This window comes from Syngnathus leptorhynchus, chromosome 15, assembly GCF_054491065.1.
Source record: "Syngnathus leptorhynchus isolate UIUO chromosome 15, UIUO_Slep, whole genome shotgun sequence".
In the NCBI taxonomy this organism is placed as follows: domain Eukaryota; kingdom Metazoa; phylum Chordata; class Actinopteri; order Syngnathiformes; family Syngnathidae; genus Syngnathus; species Syngnathus leptorhynchus.
In genome coordinates this window covers 7,084,529-7,107,269 of record NC_141209.1, presented here as the reverse complement: position 1 = coordinate 7,107,269, position 22,741 = coordinate 7,084,529, and the positions used below count along the sequence as shown (strand labels likewise).

Genomic DNA, 22,741 nt, shown 5'->3' with positions numbered 1-22,741 from the left:
TCATAAAATATCTTGAGCTGACTCTTCAAATTGTATTAAATCATCATAGAAGTGAATAAAGCCACACGACAGGATAAGACATATTCTTGTTTGAATAGTCTCATCAAACTATGCCTTCTGTTCTTTTTTTCCGAAAGAAAAAAAAAACCCCCACCAGCATCTAATGTGCATTTGTGATTTCCTTCAAGCCTTTTCAAAAATTGTACGTACAACATGTCACCTTACTTTGCCAATCAGGGTCTGTCCTCTGAGCCGGAACTCAAGCAGACCAACCGCAGAGTTCCCAAAAAAGGCCCGAGCCTACAACAGAGCCACAGAACAAGGGATGTGACTCAACAGATCATATGCACATTTGCAATAAGCTCCAGGAAGTGCACTCATCCGAGCTAATATCAATTACACCGGGTCATGTGACCGGTTCCTATAAAGCAGCGCCTAGGACCCGCAACTAAGAACAATTACTCAGTGTACAAAGTGTGACCCTGAGAGTAGCCATCTTTAGCGAGGGGGAGCAGAAAGCGGAAATGTTTTGATTTTTGTACTGGATTCGAATTGGTGCCAAAACACAAGAAAGTGATGATTGCACCAAAAGGTCATATCCAGCAGGAATAGGTAATATTCTAGTCTGTGCACAAGCAGTTTTGTGACTTTTGTCAAACCTCTGGCTGTGCTTGTTTTATTAAAAACATTTGCTAGCACACACAATTAAGGGTCAGAGTAGGCAGGGTAGACCGGAATTCCGGTTACCTTGAGGAATGACAACTTTCTCCCAAGGCAATATTTTGGGGGAAGGCAAGAACGTGTCGTCCAACTAAATTCTTATACTGTGCTGCCACCTGCTGGTCATATTCTACAACTATTTAACTATACCACTAGAAAACGACAAGGTCCTTCCAATTTCTCTAGTTGTGTTGGTCTGGATACTGTATCTAATATTTTAAGTGACCCAAAAAAAAAAAGTCAATATGGTATGAAAACGTTTATTTAAATATATCTCTATACATAGTTCATTTACATAGTTCATAAGGAAAAAATGACAATTGTTAAAAAAAATGCATGAGTGAGGATACTGTGTATTCAAGCATAAACTCATCACAAACGAGTTGGATTTCCATTACGGGGAACAACTGCAACAGACAACTTCATCATAACGTCCACTGTAGCTGCGGAGGGAAAAAAATAAAACCACGTTAAAATATTGCTTAATTGAGATTATTTTGAAACCTACACTTTCCTGCTGGATTAACTAAAGTAGAGTATAAACAGGGAGGCCAGATCCAAGAGTAAATTGTGTTTGGGTGTGGTGGAGTCTCAAGGTTTCCAGTATTGCTACAAATTTTGCTGCATTACTCATCCAAAAAAAGTTGTCATATGATTTTGGCACATACGTCCACAATTTCAGCCTGTGCCTCAACGACAATCCTCATGCCACACTTTATAATATCTTAAGGGAAATGCTATTTGTGTTCAATAGTAGCACTTAGAACCTAAAACAAAATGGGACCCACTCTATGACGGTGCAGACTGAACAGCAGAGGTTTGAGCAGTTTGAACACTGTCGGCTGCAGGAGGAACAGGTGAGTCGCTCGCACTGCGAACAACATGTCCGGCATGAGATGCTCTTCTGGCAAACGCAGCAGCCAGTTGGAGGCGACCCTGGAAACAAAAAAAAGGTCGCAACTTGTCTGCATGGTTGTAAAAATAATGCAAAAGACAATTTCTCAAAATTGGACTACCGGGAACAGACAAAGGCCGCAAGCCATAGATTTAAGATCCCTTTAAACATCAGTTCAGAAAATAACAATTTACCCAATTTTTAAATGTCAGGCTGCTAATTGAACAGCAAATACATCATTCTGTTGGACTCGTAAAAATGTCAGTGCTGCATCCCATCAAAAACTCACCTTGCGTTCTGGGTGCTTTAGTCAGTCTTCCATCAAATCCGATCAAAGTCTGCCCTCTTAAAAGAGTCTGGCTGCTTTCAGCATTGCCTTCTCCAGATGAACAAGCGTGGCCAGTCTTCTCTCCACCGGGCCATACAGTGCCCACCACAGCTTTGGCACCATTAAAAAGTAAGTTCTTGGTCTTCTCTGTAAACAAAACTACGGGAAATGAGCCAAAAACACACCTAGCCCGGATGAGGTAAACAATGTGTTGGATACTTTTCTCACCGCTAGGGTGTCTTACTGAACTACTACTACTACCACAATGCTCACTTAGGTCAGAAGAGAACAAAGCAACAAATGCGAAACGACAGTAAAATGTGTTCCTCTTGAGAGCAAATACGACAGCTATAGTCGTGAATCGATTATTATGGTCTGGAAGATTTAAGTTAGCAATTCAGGCTAACTTTAGCTAACGTCAAAGAACGTCACCGAACACGCACTTACCGTATATTTCTTTCCTGTACTTGTTCCCCAACACGCTGGAATTACTCAGCTCATGCTGCCTGATGTGTATTTTGTACTGGGACGAGAAGGTTTCCGTAAAAGGGTATCCACGCTTCGGCATTATAGTGGTAGTAAAAATTCCAAAACAGACACAGTTTAGCTGCTGCCCCCACTAAGTTTTGCGGGAAAAATGTTCGTGGCAGAATGAAACAACCAATTGTACACAGGATTTATTGTCACGTGGAAATTTAAAGGCCAATCAGAGAACGTTTTATTGTCATGTGATTGTGGGCTTGCTGGATGCTGCTGCGTTCAGGGGCTAAGAAAGTGTTGTGATTTATGATTGTCAACAACAAATGGCGCGTCAAACGACTGTACGGCAAAGTGTGAGAGGAACAAGCCTGGTCTTCTTACTCCTCCTGTCTCCTGTCTTTCTAATCTCAAACATATCAAACTTGATGATGATTAATATCAACAGTGCACCAACTTCCATGTTTGATCCTAGAGAACGTGCTTCCACATCTGTGTTTATTGAAGGGCACAATAAATGTCATATCTACTTTTGACCACAACATATTACAAAATACAGAATGAATCAATCTTTAATTTATATATTATTTATTAATAACTGGTGACGAGGAGATCACTTTTAGAGATAAAAATACCACACTATCTGTGCAACTGTGAATGAAGAGCAAGGGTTTCCCATCTAAAACATCTGGATCATGCACTCCCTGGACTTTCCAACACCGACCCACTTGACTGTAGGGAGTGAGAGGGAGAGAACGTCACAAATATACTCATTGGCATCAATGAAGGTCAAATGAAAAGTTAAAACCTACTGGGAACTCCGATGTGGTTCTCGATGAAGCGGATATAGTTTTGTGCCTTGACTGGGAGGTCACCCCACTTACGGGCTGCAGATGTGTCTGTCTTCCACCCAGGGAAGGTCTCATACTCAACCTCCACTTTATGCAAAACATCCATGTTTGCTAGGATTTAAATAAACACACTATGAATAAAGAACTACCATGAATGTCACCTGCGCTTTCATCACCTCGTCTGCAAATATTACCTGGAAAATGTGGAATTCTTTTCCCATTGAGTTTGTAAGCAATTCCTACTTTAATTTCCTCCAACACATCCAGAATGTCAAGTTTTGTCAAAGCGATACTGCAAAGGAGGTTGACAGAGTTGAAGGTAAACTTAAGATCAGTTTGGTTACAACAAAAACAAAAACAAGCCCGTTCCACATAATGACTGTTTTTAATACTCACGCAGTAAAGCCGTTGATCATGTGCGCGTATCTGACGATAACGAGATCCAACCATCCGCATCGTCGCTTCCTCCCTGTGGTCACGCCCACCTCATGACCCCTCGTCTGCAGCAGTTCTCCAACTGCCTACAAATAAACAAATACCAATTGAAATAAAAATATAAACCAGGCTTGGAGAATAGCTTGGCGTATTTGGTAAGTTTATCTACTTGTTTACAAATAGCAACAGTATTTAGCATTAGCAAATGTTTTAGCACCACGCACCAGTCACGAAAGATGTTCATGCATTTTTTTTTTTCTGTCAAAGGAGAAGACAAAGCCCCTCATCTGTTGTGTTGTATTGCGAATTAAGCAGCTATGTTCATATCCCGCAAACTCACGTAAGAAACCCAGTGTGTCACCCTGGCCACCCCACCGGAAATGTTCTAGTTCCGCCCCTGCATATTGTTAAATCAATACTTCTCTATGATGGTGTTAGTCAAAACGGTGCAAATACTTTTCTCTGTACAGTAGCTTGTACTCAATGTAGTAATATGTTTCTTGTACTCAATGTACTAATATGCTTCGTGGGTATATGTCTTTACATAGACAACAAAGTAACCTACAATGAACCATATACACATTATCTCTAATAATCCATTCCCTGAGTAAGTAGTAATACGAGTCTGCTGGTCACGCTAAATGTATTCTGAATGTGACCTCTGGCCCTAAATTTATCTCTGTCTGTGACCTGTATAAGGGTAAAGTGTCGGTCAGCCATTTAACGGCTCACATGCAGATGCTGGGGGGGGGGTGCACACATACCCGTTTTGTAACAATTTATCCAATCCCAAACATTACAAGTGAAAAACTGTCTTGTCTTCTTACTGTAATAATCTTTCACAGATCTGACTCACGCTTTTGCTGATTGTGATCACTAGGGAGAGAAATTGTGTTCCCCACTTAAGACAGTGACATCATCATCTTACATTGAGTTGCTCAGTGGGGAAGGCTCCAATTCCCACACGAGTGGTATAGGCCTTGGCTACACCAAACACATCGCCGATATTCAGCGGGGGGATGCCAAGGCCTGTGCATGCCCCGCCCACGGTGCAGTTTGATGACGTCACAAAGGGATATGTACCTAAGGAAGAGCATTTATCATGATAATACAATCAGAAAAATTATTATTTTCATATCAATAGAATTTTAAAAATCCTACCAAAGTCAATATCAAGGAGAGCAGCATTGGCCCCTTCAACCAGAATTTTCTTTGGAGATCCATGAAGGGCTTCATACATGTAATAGACTCCATCTCTGACCATGGGTCGCAATCTTTCACCGTATTCCTGCACAACAGAGCACAGCTTTCATGTGGGAAGCAGGCCCCAAGAAACCAAATGTTGTTCTCGTCTCTCTACCCGAAGCTTTTTCAGTTGGTCCTCAACGTCGACTGTTAAGGTTGGATACATGGATTGATACTGGCGGACGAGGTTCATGAATCTGAAGGGAATTCGTATAAACCATAATTGACATGAAGGACATAGGAAGAAAAGAACGAGGTTGACGTTATCGCCGTACTTGCTAGAGAAGTCCTTAAAGTCACCCAAAAGGTCACATACACGAAGACCCGTGCGAGACGCTTTGCTGGAGTATGCAGGTCCGATGCCCTTCTTGGTTGTTCCGATACTTTATATGAAAAAGCAGATGATTAAAACACAGACAAACGAATGATTGTTGGCAAAAAATAGTTTGGAAGCTTACTTCTTTCCATCTTGCGCTTGTCTTTCAGTTTCTTGTAATCCGTCGACAACCTGGTGGAAATCAAACACTGTGGAGAGCAAAGAAGTTGACAAAAGCTCTCGAAAAATAAAAACAAATGCAAAGCCATACGCACCAAGGTGAGCTCGATCTGAGACAATTAGTCTCTTTTCCCAGCCTTTCAACCCTGATGAGAGAGAACAGAATATTATATTTTAAATAAATAAATATTTCTTGACAGTCACCGAGTACTTTTAACATTCTGCCATTCCAAAGATAACAATGGGCAATTTTATTGACAATATATTGTGCCTTCAATTGGCGTCATACTGATAGGTCATATTTTGTTTATATTTTTTTCCACTTTAACAAGATGGGCAGAATATTAAAAAAAATAATGGTATGTTAATTCCAAGACATTTTTGGAAAGGCAGAATTGCTGATTACGTGAGTTCTACCTTTCTTCTCATTTTTGTCGCCCTCTTCAAAAAGGCCAGGCAAATGTATGACCACACCATTACCTGCCATACCAAAGAGATATCAAAAAAGTGACACTACAGACGCATTTGTGTTCATGGTTTCAAGAAATTGTTTCATTTGTGTTTACCGATGAGTGAGACACTTTTGGGATTGATGATTCCACTGGGGAGAAGGTGGAAGTCGTACTCTTTGCCGTCCACTACCACTGTGTGTCCTGCATTGTTGCCCCCCTGAGAATCAAAGTCGTTATATATATATTTTTTAAATCACCCAAACAAGCAAGTGCGTGAAGTTTATATAAAACGATAGTTTGAACTTGGTGATCGTAACTAAAAAAAAAAAAATGTGCAGACAGCATCCACAATTAGCTCCAATTTTACAGACTGTTTCAACTTTAAGCATCACACTGACTTGAAGCAGAACCCAAGACCTTGATCCAACTGAAAAGATGTGGAGTAACCTAAAAGGGTTTCACACAAGACTCAATCTGACAGACAAATGCACACTTACGCAACCAGTTTATTAAATCATATTACACAATATTTTCCAATAGGCAGAACGATGAATCTCAGCCCTGGATTCCTGTGATTAATTTGCATATTCTCCCCCATAGTGTTTTTCCTTTCGGTGTACTTTAAAAACTAGCCCTTATTATATTTATACATGAATTAGTCTACATCCACTGTGAACAACATTAAGGCTATTAATGACCATCCGTGACCTTTTGCACTTCACATAGAGCCTGTCCGGCCTATTTTAATACTCTTGGCTCAGAAGTTGTTGTGGGGGCCCAAGTCTGCTCCTCCAATGGTTCAGACCTGGCCTTCTCATGTATCAAGCCACTCTGAGAATGTGATCTGCTGTACATGCAGTGTGTGTAGAGGAGGGAACATACTTGTGCTAGCAGAGGAAAAAAAGTACAACATGCAGAGACTGTTGACAACTTGTCCAGAACTGGATCAACTTCTGATTTCTGACGCATGCGAGTCATCTGAAGCCAAACTGTCTAAAATGTTATTATAGTAAACCAATGCACGCACAAATAAAACAATGCATTTAAATCTAATCTATTTAATTTGTTGACTTTAACAATCAAAGCAACTTAGTGTTTTTCCACTGAAATCCAATGTTGGTCAATCTTACTATCATGCACAAATCAAAACAGTTCGAATCGTAGTTCAGCTTCAACCCGATTCCAATTACCTGACATCTGCAGACAACGTCCGCTTCAGTGGCGAGCAGATCGACCACTTTACCTTTGCCCTCGTCGCCCCACTGCGCACCCAAAACAACAGTCGCTTTGTTTCCCACGTCGTTGCGCGCTCGTTTGAGTCCAGTTGCGACGTGCTGGCTCGTGTTTTTGTGATCCTTAGCCGACCAACTGAGCGACATGATGGCGCAAGCTTCGGGCTGGCCGTCTCAAGTGGACTAGCTGTCTCCAAGAGGGGGCATTGCCATATCCGTAAGGGTGATGATGTCACAAGCCAGACACACCCGCGTACGACCGTGCGTAATGGTTGTCTTGTGGCGGACTACAGGACTAGGGCTGGGGGGGGCGCATTTTTACTTCTGCCGTGGTCAAAGCTCCTCAAGAGTCATGCAATAAAAACACCTAATGTCCAATTACTTTTATTAAAACAGGTTAAGCAATAAAAGTTACAATACAGTATTATTAAGTGATTTATACGATCCAACATTTTTTAAATATTTCTTGCATCCTTTCTTTACATGAGCATTTCAAAAATTTTAAAGCGCACACACACACACATCTACTTTTACAATACAAAAACATATAAAGCGCATTGTCCAACTTTTCCAATCATAAACAATTTACATAAAGTGACATGTTTACATCCAAAGTGCTGTCAAAGTCGGCCCAGCCTCGGATGACTTTATAAACTCTTCTTGGTCTACAAAACAATCTTCTGTAATCTCTCAAAAATAATGTTTTCCGTATTCTGCGGTGACATCAATTTTTTCTTTTTCCTCTTGATCTCCTTTTTCTGGAATCTAGTAAAGGGGGGAAATAAGAGTGAATAGGACAATATTTTTACATTTTAAAAGCAATTTTGATGTAATTAGTAGAAATTTACTTTAATTTAATTTATAGATAAATTATATTTAGACAACACAGTCAGCAGTTTACAGGAAGCACATGAGACTGTCGTTAGTGGATTTAATAACACCCCCAAGAGCAGAAGTAATGGACGGAAAAATATGGAAGAGACAATAGTGAAGTCATGAGAACTTCATTCACAATGACTGGCATAGTCAAGACTGACTGGAATGAGAAAAGTTGCTGCAGAAATATATTTGATCCATTTTTTTTAGTTAGTAAAACAACTCAAGTTTTCATTGTTGTTAAAACACCTTAGACACATCAATGACTGCATCATTAAAAGAGACGTGTTAAAAGCTGGACGACACAAACAAATGAAATCCAGATCTCAGTCGGAGCAACAAATGGTGTTATTTGCCACAAAGTTTGGACGGTGAGTGAGTTTATTAGGATGATGTTCCTGCTTACAGTTTACCATCCCACCATTTGACCTACCTCACTGCACCACACAGCCCTTTTTAGGTTTAATGTGTCCTGTCCCACTGTTACCTTGTGTTTTAGAGAGTAAGAACGAAAAACAGAGCATTCAAACAAACTGTCCATTGGCAAACACAAGCAAAATCTGTATTCATTGTCTTTAATTAAAAAAAGGCACATATTGGAAAATTCTCACAATCACCTTCTAAAATAATATGATATAAAGTAGAGTGCAGTAAAAATAACACCCAAAAAAATCTCCCTCCAAGTAATATCACAAGACTAACATTCCAAAACTTTTTATTTAAGTGAGATGGTTTACCTGAATTCTTCTTTTTGCTGCGTTTAAAGAAGCTTGGCCGTTTATTTAGTTCGGAGTTTACAGCGGGAGTTTCCTCTTCAAACGCCGATGGCACGGCTTGAGATTTCTTTGCACCCTGGCCGTCGCATTCCAAGATGCTCTCCGGACAAGTTTGGTTACTTTTGGGGTTTGCGTGCGTGCAGCTCACCACCACATCCTTCCCAGATGATTTGACAGCATGCAATTCGAGACTTGCCGCTTGTTCTTCAGCCCCTTCTAAACAAATCGTTTGACGGTCCTCTTGTGCCTTTGGATTCCCTTCACTAGCAGAAACTGCGAGTTGAGCGTTCACAATAATATCCGCTGGCTCCTTTGGTGTTAACTTCTGAGGTACCTGGCTCGAAGTTTCATCCAACGCAACATCTATCAGGTCAGAATCTGACAAAGAGGTTGGGCTGAGCAGACTGGTCTCGGTTGATTCGACATCTGTGAGGGCACTTGATTGAGGTTCCAGCTCAAGTTTAGTTTGGGGTGCTGTAGGCGTAGTCGAGGTACACTCCTCCCGTAGCGATGTCGGACTTTCCGGGGATGACTTCGAAACCGATTCCCCCGGCGTCGGTTGGGGCGAGGCCACCACTTGCTCCGTATCCGTGGAGGGAGTCTCGTTTGGGGAGCTGAGAAAACCGTTCACTTCGCCTGTGTTGGCTTGGTGAGCCTTTGTTGGAAGTGTGCTGGGCGCGGAAACGGTGCAAGCCACTTCTGCGGCTTTTTCGCTTGCAGGCTTCGCACTTGACCCTAAATGGGGAAATGTCAAGAGCATTACTGGGAACGGTTTAGAAATTACAAAGAGGCATCACAAAACCCATATGAAAATCCTGCCAAGGTTGAACTGGTAATTAAAATGAAGGGGGGGGGGGGGGGGAAATCTGTTGTAGCCCATCTTGTTGACTCAAACAGGGTAAAAAAAAAAAAAAAAAAAAACTCAGACAAGGTTTCCCAAACAAAAGTTGGTCAATTTGGCTCTCTGACCATCAAATAAAATGTTGAAAGTTACTTTACTGATAGACAGGCACACATATGTATTTCTTGGCAAAGCACTTTTTGACACGTCTGAATTATCTTTAGCATTCCAATTTTGCCACCACACGACGAAGGTAATTTTCTAGTATTGTGTCTTTCGATGAAAGTTTGGGAAACCCTGTTGTAACAAAAACATGTGTCTGTGTGTGACTTCTTGCTTTTGCACTTTGAGGTAATGAGTGAGGATGCATGGCAATACATATAAAAGCTGAAGGACATTATACGGGCACATGAAAGCAACAAGGCTTTTAGTGACTCAGGAACGGCGCTTGAACTGCCACAGTCTCTTGTCCTTACCAGGTGGGCAGGTATCCCTACTCATTTCACTATGAGGGAGGCTTTCCAAATCGCACCTTGGCCTGGTCTTTCTTAGGCTGAAACCCTTCCTGATGTCTGCGAGTAGGTGGTCGATTATGCAGCCGTCATCCTGTGGCACAAAGCCTTTCTTGACTGGTGAGGGACAGCGATTATTTCATAAAAAGAAAAAGTCAGGTCAATACTTTTCAAATCATATCTGGTAAGTGTTTGCAGTCACAACTTACTTATTTTTCCATTCTCTCCCTTCTGTCTCTTGGCTTCTTCGTCTGCCAGTTGCTTCTTTCTCTTCTCAGCTTTGGCTGTCTGCTCTTTCCTCATCTTATTATCCTGCAAAAAAAAAAAAGTGTCACTCTGCCGAGTACAAATTGTACACACACAGTAGCAATTTCGACTTAGGCGGCAACTCAACAAAACGTTTTTTCACACTATAAATGACACCAGTATTATCCCGACCTTCAGCGCCTTGATGAAAAGTTCCCGGAAAGTCTTGATTGTTCCGAAAAGCTCTTCAAGCGACAGCTTATTGGCATCTTCACAAAAGTAGACAGCTAGTTCACTCCTCTTCTTGTCAATGTCCACAAATCTTTCACTCAAAGTTTGACACGCCTCCAGATTTTCCTGCAGCACAGAATTGGAGCTTTTGTGACAACGAGAGAAGCTTTCACAAAAGCCGGCATCAAAATCAATGCAGTAGTTTTCTTTTTTTTTTGCCATTTAGTAGCTCACTGGATTTAAAAATACATCATTCTTTTGAGCCCAAATACTTTTAGGTACTGGAAGGTTCCTGCAAATATACCAACATGTCACAATATTGCTTCCAAGCAGTTACATTTCCAGTTCTAATAAGTGTGTTTATATTTATAAAAAAAAAAAAAAAAAAAATCGAAATAATATTTTGTTTACTACAAAAAGTATGTTGCACCCCTTTAAGATGCTGCTGAACTAATTCCATTGGATACTGTTTCCACAACAAAGCAAATCTTACCTCAATAACCTTTGTATATTGCTGTTTCACGTCTTCCGAAGAATTGGAGACTTTCTTCAAAGCCTCTTTCAGTCGTTTAAGTAAGTCGTTGGTTTCGGATTGGACAGAATCCACATTTACCCTGTGGTAGGAGGGATAGTTTGGACTATTTTGCATATTTGTGGGGGGTGACAATATGCAAGAATGCGCAAGGATAAATTGTACCCTGCAGCTTTTTGGCAGATTTCAATGTCCTCTGGCAATTCCAATAGCTCTGGGTGGGTTACTTCTGCTTTCTTTCAAAAAAAAAAAAAAAAAAGTGTTAAATTTATGCTTTAAGGCAAAAGGTTGGTGTTTGCTGTACCTCTAAGATGTGATGAAGCAGCGTAATGCGGCTCTTGTTGGCTTTGGTCTCTGTAAGCTTGAGAAGAGAGCTGATTTTGAATCCCTCTGCATTTCCCGTATGGCTTCCCTGGAAGGAAAGAGATTTAAGCGATAAAAAAAAAAAAAAAGAAATAGATAAAAAAAAAAAAAAAGCCTTCGCTGCGATAAAACCAATATTTGGCGACCTTACATAGTTAAGAAAATTGCCCACGTCAAGGATGAGCCTGCAAAAAGTAGGAATGCGCGTGCTTGCCATGAGAGCTGAGAACCAAAGGTTGGAATTAGTTTTTAGTAAGCCGGATGAGATTCTTTCGGTAATGTGCACTTACAGTGACAGGCCTCCTCCAGCAGCTTGACTTTAGGTTGGAAAATCTCCAACACTGATGCAGTCTCCTCACACAACAGCATGCACTCAATCCTCAGCTGATAACTGATGGTACACAGCAAATTGGAAGAGTTGAAGGTCATATTTTAAAAAGGCAGAAAAATCCATCTGATGCCATTGCAAAATTTAATGGGGTCTTCTTTGGCCCATTTTCACAGAGTAATTTATAAAGCAGGCAAGCTCACGTTAGAACAGTTTGGGGAAAAAAAGTTACCATTGGATATTGAGGAGCGATGTGAAGAAACGGTCGACATTTGCCAGCTTTTCTTTTTCTCCTTGGAAAGACTTCAAGTTTTCAATCTAGATGACAAAGGAAACATCACGACTCTTGCGAGTGGGCTCCCATTGAATGACAGCTATAAGACATTGCGTAGGTATCAACGAACCTCATGTTTCTCTGGCAAGAGCTTCAGGAGCTGTTTTAGCACCTCTACATCAAACCTGGATCTGTCACCTTTCTGAATCATCATCACAAAGTCCTCATTTGAGCTGGACAAAGAATATTTGGAAGATTAAGATGGACATGCACAGGCAATCCACTAAGTAGGGCAAAATATTAGCAATACCACCAAGTATAGGTGCAACTATGGAATTCTTAAATAATTGATTAATCAATAAATTGGATTAAAAATGTTAATTTGCATTCCTATATAAAAAAAAAAACCCAAAACATTTCAAATACACAGCAGAAAACACTCAAATATTATTTAAATAAAGAAAATAGAATACAAAAAAAAAATCAGTTCTCCATCTATTTTTGCGTATCTAAAATATTTATCACTATTTTTTTTATTTTATTTTTTAAAACCACTGAATTGTCGAAACATCGAGTGTACAGTTTGATTCAAACCGATCAACCCAATAATTTGTGTCTCACCATTTGAATTGCTTCAGGAATATGTTTACATTCAGATTTTTCTTGGCATCGATGAAAGTAATCTAGAAGCAAATAGAAATAAGTTGTTTGTCTGAGGAAGTTGGCTGTTTTTTTTTTGGAATACTTCATGGCAGATTGTTGACCGTGCGCACCTCTTTAGGCTCCTTCTTGACAGGAGCAGCTGCCCCCTTGTCTTTGTGTTCGGTCACCGGGAGACAGAACAGCTGCTCGATACTGCTGTAGTCCGGCTCGTAAGAAGGCTCTTTCTGAACTGAAGCCCACATGGAGTGACCATCTGCGTGTGTGCGTTAAGAGGAAAAAGAAGCCATCTTGTCAATTTTAGTTTGCTCTTTTTTGAACCCGAATCCGAATGTCATTCTTTTAATATTTAAAACGTATATTTTCTATTTTAGAAATTGCCTTTACTCACCAGTGACAGACCTCAGTTTCTGCCAGTTGAGCTTTTTCATCCTCATCGTGGGACATCGGCTCAATTTTGCCGGTTTGCCGCAGCCCAGAGAATAGTTGCTTTGAGCCACTATCATGCCCGGAGGTGGAGGTGGTGGCGCCATGCCGGGTAAGGCGGGTGGCGGCGGTGGGCCGTTGATCATACCTGGCGGAGGGGGTGGAGGTGGTGGGGGAGCCATACCAGCACCGTAGGGTAGTGGTGGCGGCGGTGGTGGTGTTAGCGTCATTCCAGGTAGCGGAGGCGGTGGTGGTGGAAGAGTCATTCCAGGTAGCGGAGGTCCACCAAATCCACCAGGGAGTGGAGGAGGAGGAGGCGGTGGCGGGCACTGAAGAAGGGGCCCTGTCGTATTTGGAGGAAGTGGCGGTGGTGGAGGTGGGCATGGAAGAGAACCTTGGGGTTCAGTCATATTCGGAGGAAGCGGTAGTGGAGGGGGATGAGCAAAGAGTGGCTTCTGAGGTGATGCTGAGCATTTCTCCAGCTGCTTTGGGTCTTCCAGACTAGTTTGTGAAGCCTTGTCCACTCTGGCTAGCTGGCCATCCACTTCTTGACCACCCTTGGACAACTTACCCTTGGAGAACACCAAACGCTCCATGATCTTTTCAAAAGATCCCATCTCAGCTGGAGTCCAAACAGAAAACAAAATCTTGCTAGAACATTACACAACATCAGCCACTACCTAATTGCTATTTTCCCAACTCCATCAAATATTAATAAGAAGGCGGCCATTATCGAAGTCACAATAAATGCTGACTCACAGTCCTGGGCCAGCAGTATGGCTCGGGTAGTGACGGACTCCAGAGCTAGCCAGATATCCGAGCGGCTTGGCCCCAGCAGGAGAAGCGTCTGCAGGATGGACAGAAGCTGGAGAGAAGCTGGTGAGCTGCTCACCTAGCAAACATAAACAAAGAGTATCAGTATATAATTTTTTTTTATATATTCACCATCATTGAGTGCAATAGATGTCAAACATCTATGTTTACATTATATCAATATACACAATTCTTACTTTGTTAAAAAGAGTTGTAAAGACCTCCAGGTGGTTACTCATATCAATCCCACCATACAAGCGCAAGAGCTCCTCCTCATCTTCAGCCATCGCCTCTTCAAAAGCTTCACATTGAATAATCAAGTCTGCATCCTCCTGTTCTCTGCATTGCATACATAAATGCATTTTTATTAGAAAAATAAATAAAATAAATGAGAGGCTGATTAATTAAGGGTGGGGGAAAAAAAATGGAGGCTGCACGCTCACCTTAATTTTGGTAGACTATCAAGAACATGAAGCCCTGCAGAGCAACAAACAACAGCAAGTGTCAAATCATTTAATTTTTTTTTTTTTTGCATGAAAATCATGTATAGAGGTGAACAAGTGGTACACAGTGGACAAGAAAGTCTGTCACAGGTGAGGAATTATAAAAGAGGCGTGGCCAATCAAATTGATTGGTCCATAGAGGTGGGTGGTCATAATGGAATCAGGTAAGTTTATATTTGGACTCCAAACTGACCAAATACGTTATTGTGACTTTCATTTGGTCCAGTTAGGTCTGTATAATTTGGAATGTTTTCGATTTAAGATTTAGCAGTGTGTGATATAGTAAATCACAACTGTATGTCTTAAGCTTAAGAATTTGTCAGACAAAATGACGCCATGCAATGCTTTTCTTAGACACGTTGACTAATGCTCCAATGTCTCGTTGTGTGTTTTGTATTCACTTTGAGCATGAATGCTGCGTCAGCTCACAGGAAAGTGACCTCACTCATTGTGTGATTAATTGTTCAGTGGCAGGCTGCACCAACCGATAAATTCCTTCCTCATCTTATCTCTCTGCCTCAGGTCATCGGAGCCGAAAATGAGGGCGTTGATGACACTGAGGAGCGTGACCATGTATGAGACGTTGTCTGTGGCCTGCAACTCGTTCATGATCACGCTGAAGCGATAGTGACTCGTCTTCACGCCCTGAAGAACAAATCAGAGGAAATTAGTCGACTTCAATGAGGTGTCATGCTTGGGAATGCAACTCGCCACAAGAGGGCGGTATTTTTCTTGCCTTGTAGTGTTCCAGAGCATCCAGAGCAAGGCGATGGCCCTCTGTTGAGAACATGCTGAGAGCTGCAAGTAGCTCAAACACCTGCTTCTTCACCATCGTGTTGGAGGTGTCCAAGGCTGTGTGGAACATATACACACATTTAATTAACACAGAAAACAAAACATCAACGTTCTCAGTGGCGATTCCTTTTTTGTGTCAAGACCTCAATATGCCTCACATGGTTTTAGGCAGCGCAATGTGGACTTTGTTCTTTGACGATGTGGCAGCAGATAAACATACGAAAATTCCAATTTATGAGGAAACTATAAACAGGTTTTTGTGATTCTCTTGTGTGGAAACAAAGAGAAAAAAGGATATTGAGCTTCTCGGTGAAATTTCAGAATCAAATTAAAATACATTCTAACATTGAAAACAAATGTCCTAATGTATAACAAAAACTTTTTCTAATGTTTTTTTTCTGTGACAAATCTCTTGGTGTCTGTTTCAATCAAATGACACAATGTGTAACTCAGTAACTTCCATTTTGGAACATCCTGTTTGTAGTCATCTTGGTCTCATTATTTCAAAATTAACATCATGATGAAATGTTTGAATATTATTGAAACAAGAAATGTCCTTTCCCACTATTGCGAAATTTGCTGTTCAGCTCCTTAGAAAACGGGAAGCAAATTTCATCCATCATGAAAAGATTATGCATTTCTTGAGTTAATCTCAAAATTTCCATCACTACCCCTTTGTATGTGAATCTACTGTTTCAAAAGATAAAAGTAGAATGTTTATGGGAACCTTGGGAGAGTTTCCGGATGTATCCCTCATTATCAATGATGAAGTGGATCCCAGCCGAAGAGTTCATGACAGCACGGACGCAGTTGATGCAGGTGAGCTGCAGTAGGGCGTCTGCGATGCGGGAGCAACCTCGGCCTGAAAGGCGGTCCAGGGCCTCCAGGAGGAGATCCAGGCCACTCAGCTCCAGGAACTGCACCATCCATGTTTGATCGCTACTGTCCAAGCGCCGTTTCAGGCCGGAATAGTTAACCACAGTGGGAACCTGGAGAAGTTTGATACAGAGCTCCGGATCAGCATTCTCCAAGTTGGCTTCCTGTTGCGTGTCCGAGTCTTGCGATGAGCCCAGGCGACCCCGAACTGCGGCCCATTTCTTCTTTACTTCTGAAATCCCTGTCATCATTGTGAAAGCACCTGTGAAAAAAAAGTCATACTTTATGTACTTTGTCCTCAGTCACAGAACGCTTATACTTTCCTTCCACATCACCCAGAATTGCATTTATTTTATTTTCCAAACACTGTACTGTTGGTTTATTACACAATCTTCCTGTTTCAGTTCTCCCGATTACATTTTATGTTACAAATTGAAACTGCTGTGACGTGAAAACTAGAGGAAAAGATTTAGCTGAATAATCTTATGTCAATCACTTTCACACAACTGCATTTCATTTTTTTTGGGTGGAGTAAAAAGGAATTGGCAATGACAACATCATTTATATGGATAAAAAAAATGCCAATTCTAAATATCTTTTATCATATTTATCATCATTTTGTGGCTTCTCCTCAAAACTGAATGGGAACATGTTTGGAACGATACATACAAATCCAAAAAAATACTAGTTAAAACTATACAGGAAGTTACACAAAAACAAAAATGAATAAACTGCCAAACACGCGACAATAAAAAATATCCAGTATTCTTCTTTGTTTTGGTAAAACTTATCTGTAATTCAATGAATTTGTCTGCACAATGTCACCATCATTCATCATTGGTGAGAAGAACAAAAATGAAAGGCCGGACCACAAAACAATAGGGAATGACAGCGTTGCACTCTGTGGGTGACTAAACGACTATGTCAGCAGTCGGGTCGTTTGCAGTAGCTAAACACGACATTCCAACTAAATCCTGCATAAAAAAAAAAAAAAAAGCCAATCAAAACTCCCTGCATGTGCAGTGCAGAACACCTTTTACACCACAAACGATCCTTCATCAGAGACCTTGAAAATGATTACACAGGAGCCACTCTCTAGATGTATCATGAATGCACACATGCTGCTTTTTGTGGCACAACCCACAGATTTCCCCGCTTGCCAACTCCTTTTTTTCACCATCCTACCCTCTGGAGAGCTTCTAAAACATTCCCATACAAGCAGGATAAGTCCAAAAAAGGGGAAAGAGCTTTGCAAAAAAGTCTAAAAATACGTTGTGATATTTGCTGGTTTGGTGTTAAAAAAAAAAAAAAAAACTTTTCGGCTTTGCTCCGACTTGGCAAAGCAGAATGATGAGCATGTACAAACACAACGGCTTTGGTCTGACTCACAGTCGGCTACTTTGGGGAGCTCGGAAGGAATGATAGTTTTTTGCAGAGGGGGGGGGGCATTGTCTTTGCTTGACACTCAAATATCCAACTTCTACAGTTATATGGTTTTTTTTTTGCAAATTGACTTGGCCTTATATGATGCAGTGCGGCAAATTTTCCATTTGAGTCAACTAGTCAAAATAAAGTGACTCTTGGCTCTTGCAAAGGAATTCTGTCAGCTCAGGCTGCGCAATTCTGCCACGTTACCGTGGCAGCCGGCAGAAACGCACAATGGACACAACAGACCGTCTCAATGCCATCAATGAATTCTCACTTTCCCACAAGGGTCGCTTAACAAACCACTGGCTGAATTTAAACATTACATACCTATCGGAATCAAATATAAGGATGTTTTTAATTCTGGTTTTCAGTAGGATAAAACTCTGCTGCACACATATAATGCAAAATATTTTACATTTGTTTCATGATCATAAAAAAGAAAAATATGCACCAAAAATATTTATACACACCGATGTGTATTCAGTTTTACAGTGGCTCTTCCTGTGATCACATGTCCAGAATAAGCCAATAAAAAAAACATATTTATCAGAAAACATTTGAGGAAATTGATACGTCATGGTTTCCTAAAATGTTCGGAAAGTTGACTCAGAGTGTTTAAAACTGCACCGATCTATTTGTCCCGAAGCCAAGTGAAACAAGCTTTAACCAAATTCACTGAAATTGGGAAATCGTCCAAAAACTTGCACACTTTCTTAACTATCCTTTTTATTTCTGAGACAAGGGTGTGTTTGTGCGTCAAGTGTGGTGGGCTACCGAAGAATTTCTCAGGAAGGAAAACTATCCCAGGACAGGAAACCAGATAAACATTCTGGTACGGAAGCACATGTTCCTCTTTTGAAACATCTGTTTCACTGAGGATTTGAATCCACAGTAAAAGCAATTCATGTAGAAAACATTATTGGGTGAATAAATGAAAAATATGCTTTTTATTAAGTTGAAAGCCATTTTTTAATGTCTGCCCCAATAACTCCCACATGCAACTCTAACAGCAGCTGATTCACAGCCTACAGGACAAACCCACTCATGTGTCCTCTGCTCGATCCTCCTACACAACAGCTAAACTCCACTGTAAACTACATTAACATTTAAGCATGCACACCCACTGGTTCCGTTTATTTGAAACATATGCAGAGCCCAAGACTGCAAATACTGTTCATATTCATTTGAATATTATTATGTAACTACAGTCAGAATCTCAAAAGTCAAAGATGCTACCGCAGCATGATGAAATGTGATAAGCATAAAACTAGCAATATCTTTTAGGGATCTTCTTCAATCCCAATAAAAGACGATTTGATACATATCTTGACATACAGGGTATGATACGATTCAAGAATAATATAATAGTATATCATATAACAATTTTATATTATTATTAATTTTAAGATAAATTATTCAAATTGGTTGGATTCAGTGGGATTAGGATTTGTCACATTTCTTAACATGTAACAACACATAAAAGCTCTAAACCAAAACTAAGTTAATTCAATGAGAAAGAATCATCAGTAATCTCAAACCAATTTATAACTGGGGTATATTTCTCATTAAAGATATTTGGATACGTATCTCAATACATGGGGTGCGATACCATCCAAGTACAGTCTATGTAATGATTTGATTCATATGAATCAAACCCAATTTTCCGATTCAAAACGATTTTCGTTTCGATTGACCTCTGTCAGGCATCGTCAGAGGGAGATGTAGAGAAGTTTTACATTTATCACACATTTGTTAACATCTCTTTACATTTTGAATGACAATTTAGAATCTTAATACTAGTAATAATTTGAATGTTTTCTGACATGAATACTTTGACACTACAATTTAACTTTGAAACTGTTTTCCAAATTTGAACAACTTTGAAATTAGACGGCATTACAACCTGATTCTGTTAACTAAGCGATCCAGATGTAGACTGAAGAAGTGGAGTACTTTTAGATGAATATTCACGTTTCATGCAGGGTTTAAAAGCTCACGTCGCAGAGTCCAAAACATCTGGATCTTATTAAAATGATACCTACCCTTCCCATCTCTCCTATTTTTGGCAATAACGTGCATGCAAGAGCTCTTTGTGCTACATCCTATTCAAATAGTTCACTTTATTAAAAATGAACAAGGTTTGTTAACACATAATTAAAACCGAATTAACCTTTATACACACAAGAAATCCATGCAAACAAAACGTGATCCAGATAAAAGTGTACTTTGGCAACTGGACACGTTTTTTTTTTCCATTCCTTGCAGCCTTCCTCCTCTCCAAACCAGTTTAAGAGTAAACAGTTCAATCCAATACGGCCATCGGCGACACTATTCCTAACCAAAAGAGCCACTTTGTCTGCAACATGCTGGATTAAAATAAAACCACGCAACACATATCCCAAAGCCTGACTTTGGGGTGCGCCTTTTGCAGAGGACTTGGGACTGTTGTCCCGTATCTTAGACAGCAACGATTTTACATGACACATCTTCTGTTGCATAATTGAAGAGGTTGAAGATGCGCAATGATGTCTTACCTGGTTTTCTTCTATAAAAACACAGATCGCGTCCTTGTGAGTGTTCAGATGGGAGAGGCACTAGATGTCAAACACACTCCGGTTTTACATCGTCAAAGAAGAAAAATGGATCTCCACAAATTAAGGCATTAAGGCAGTGGCAGGTCGAGCGGAGTGGGTGTGTGTGTGTATTTGCGTTTGTGTGGCTTTTAATCGTCACGGCCCTTCGCTCTCTCTCGCTCACTTGTTTAAAAGAGTGACGTCAATGTAGAAGTAAACGCGAAGCTCAGATTTCCGCTCGTGCCTTTCGCAATAAAGTTTTGACGACGTCTCCTGCATTACTGGCGAATAAACGTGATTAAACCGCACAATATGGGTTTGCTGCATTGATAAAACCTGATTGGGAATAAGTAGTATGATACTAAAACTAGGTATGGATTAAACGTCACAGACTTTATTGTCCGCACTGCAGAGACTTGAGACACGTTCAGCTTCCTGCGGAGCGTGCAGAATTCCCCCAAAAAGCCAACAACAACAAAATGACTGCGACAACCAAGAGTTCTCATTCAGTTTTGCAGGCGCTGTTTTATTTTGAAGTAGTTCCCCACCCTAACCTAATGCAATTTTCTATTTTCTTGCGGTTGCTGAAGCTGTCCGCAGCCGTCAGTAGTGCGCCCTCCTCCCCTCACACTAATCTCCATCCTGGAGGTTGGAGCCGAACTCGTGCAGATCATTTGACTCATTCCTAAAAAACGAAATAATTGGATGGTTAGTCAGAGACTTTCGAAATATACAAAACACTGATTTGTTTTTATTATCTTGGCCTTGCTCAGCATTCTGATTCTCAATAAACCCCTGGTCTAGACCGATCTTGTCTGAAGAAAAATAACTAAGATGTTTTGGAATTTAAGTCAAGCCTGCCAAGGGACTATGCCAAGCCAGTATGTTTGCATTTCCCCACTGACAACAGTGAAGATAAGCAAGCTGCGATGAAGGGGGAAAGTTAGCGTTAAACATGTGGGTGTTTGATCAAGACTGGTTTTGCACATTGCAAGTGCAAAAAACTATAAAGACCCATCGTGTTTAATTTTTTTTTTATCTGTCAAACAATCACTAGCTTTCTGGAGCGCTTGTCCTCATTGAAATCTGAGTGGCTTCTTGATTAATTGTATTTAAAGTTATTTTCTTGTGCAGGGGTTTTAAACCATGCTTGAATGCTATTTTTTATGCCAGACCTTTACTTTGAAAACAAAAATACAGTATGTGGTTATTTTTTGTTTGCTTTAAATCTTTATCATATTTGATCCAAGATGAAATGTATGAAAACATATGTTTTAAATACATATGTATTTTGCATGTATGCAAATACTTTGTCCATATCTACCCCTGGTAGAACTTGTGAAAAACTGTGGCCCCTTCCAGCCTTTAAATTGCCCATCCTAGTCCTAGTTCTTGATGAAAGATTTTAAAATTAGGCAAAATACAAATGTGTTAGCGGAACATAAAACATATATTGATAATTTGCAGTGGTCCACAATGACAGAAAACTATGATTGAAGATGCTCTACATTGAAGATGCTTTCCCTGCAGGGAAAATAATTGTTTTATTGTGTAGCTGGAGCCTACAGTGTTATCACAGTGAGAGTTTGTCCATCTGGAAGAACAAGGGGCCATTATTAGAAAGCACTGATAAAACACAAGAGTAAACAAATGATTGCTGCAATTCAGCTCTATGCATCATTATATTGTATCTGCAAACACTATTGAGTTAACATTTATTTTAAGATGAGACAACTGTTCCACCTTGTGTAAACTTAGGACTGTCCTGACAAACGCTACAGTATAAACATTTAAGTACACATAGACTTGAACAAAAATGCATGCAGACCAAATAGTTTTATTCTAAGAGTGTCTTGTCTCACTAATAATAGGATACAGTATATTGATGATGGATGCAGGTGATCAAAAATTAAGTCAATCTTTATAAAAGGCATTGTGAGACATTTGACTTTATTCGGTAAATGCATCAGATTCTTCATGACGTTTCATTTGCCAAGTAGCTTTTAGAACAGACGTGTTTGTCCAACCCGAGTCGGGGCATGTTTGCTGATTCAGATCAAGACAGATCCTGCTGCTTACAGGAAATGTTGCAATAATGGATTGGATTGGCCATTAAGTAGAGTGATCAGAGTTCCACAGAATTTCAGAAGAACACAAGGCAAGTCAAGTCAAATTTATTTGGATAGCCCTAAATCACAAGCAGTCTCAAAGGGCTTCACATAGACAAACAATTGACAATTATTCTCAAAGCATCCCCTGACCTTGAGCTCCCAAAAGGGCAAGGAAAAACTCCAAAAAACACTACCAGGGGAAAAATGAGAAACCTTGAGAAGGGACCACAGATGGAAGGATTCCCCTTTCAGAATCACCAGGCAGCCTGGAAAATCACAAGTCGATTTTCTCTCGTATTAAATCCCTGATTAAAATGATTGTGGAAAAAATGTAGTTCTTGATATCTCGTGATTTCAGACGGATTTGCTGTACAATAAAGAATATTACTTTCGCTGTATATGCGTGATTGTATTAATATAATTTTTATTTACACGGGTCTAGTAGT

At 40.3% G+C, this 22,741-nt stretch overlaps 3 protein-coding genes across 6 annotated transcripts; all 3 read right to left on the bottom strand.

Annotated features, from left to right (window-relative positions):
* Window positions 1-964: 964 nt before the first annotated feature.
* On the bottom strand, window positions 965-2,598 carry siva1 (SIVA1, apoptosis-inducing factor). The gene is made up of 4 exons (XM_085932060.1): window positions 2,391-2,598; window positions 1,905-2,090; window positions 1,509-1,656; window positions 965-1,163 (listed from the first exon to the last, which is right to left on the bottom strand). The coding sequence occupies exons 1-4, from the start codon at window positions 2,509-2,511 to the stop codon at window positions 1,115-1,117; spliced, it is 504 nt and encodes a 167-aa protein (XP_085788186.1). The 5' UTR covers window positions 2,512-2,598; the 3' UTR covers window positions 965-1,114.
* A 393-nt stretch (window positions 2,599-2,991) lies between these two features.
* Window positions 2,992-7,403, bottom strand: adss1 (adenylosuccinate synthase 1). The gene is made up of 13 exons (XM_085931765.1): window positions 7,090-7,403; window positions 6,014-6,116; window positions 5,865-5,927; window positions 5,543-5,593; window positions 5,410-5,476; window positions 5,227-5,334; window positions 5,067-5,148; window positions 4,868-4,994; window positions 4,635-4,789; window positions 3,668-3,792; window positions 3,466-3,563; window positions 3,233-3,382; window positions 2,992-3,152 (listed from the first exon to the last, which is right to left on the bottom strand). Exons 1-13 carry the CDS (start codon window positions 7,276-7,278, stop codon window positions 3,100-3,102), a joined length of 1,371 nt encoding a protein of 456 aa, XP_085787891.1. The 5' UTR covers window positions 7,279-7,403; the 3' UTR covers window positions 2,992-3,099.
* Window positions 7,404-7,499: 96 nt separating this feature from the next.
* LOC147045427 (inverted formin-2) lies at window positions 7,500-20,306 on the bottom strand. Of its 4 annotated transcripts, XM_085932309.1 has the most exons (23): window positions 20,146-20,306; window positions 16,035-16,445; window positions 15,249-15,364; window positions 14,998-15,157; window positions 14,453-14,486; window positions 14,207-14,348; window positions 13,956-14,088; window positions 13,162-13,818; window positions 12,884-13,026; window positions 12,732-12,793; window positions 12,241-12,343; window positions 12,069-12,154; window positions 11,799-11,899; window positions 11,660-11,730; window positions 11,450-11,557; window positions 11,311-11,381; window positions 11,107-11,227; window positions 10,575-10,739; window positions 10,346-10,448; window positions 10,101-10,253; window positions 8,745-9,518; window positions 8,441-8,494; window positions 7,500-7,896 (listed from the first exon to the last, which is right to left on the bottom strand). In XM_085932309.1, the coding sequence occupies exons 2-22, from the start codon at window positions 16,432-16,434 to the stop codon at window positions 8,442-8,444; spliced, it is 3,756 nt and encodes a 1,251-aa protein (XP_085788435.1). In that variant the 5' UTR covers window positions 16,435-16,445; window positions 20,146-20,306; the 3' UTR covers window positions 7,500-7,896; window position 8,441. The 4 variants fall into 4 exon arrangements, with proteins under 4 accessions (XP_085788435.1, XP_085788437.1, XP_085788434.1 ...); XM_085932311.1 differs by lacking the exon at window positions 8,441-8,494; XM_085932308.1 differs by lacking the exons at window positions 7,500-7,896; window positions 8,441-8,494 and having other exon boundaries at window positions 8,530-9,518.
* Between the last annotated feature and the right edge of the window lie 2,435 nt (window positions 20,307-22,741).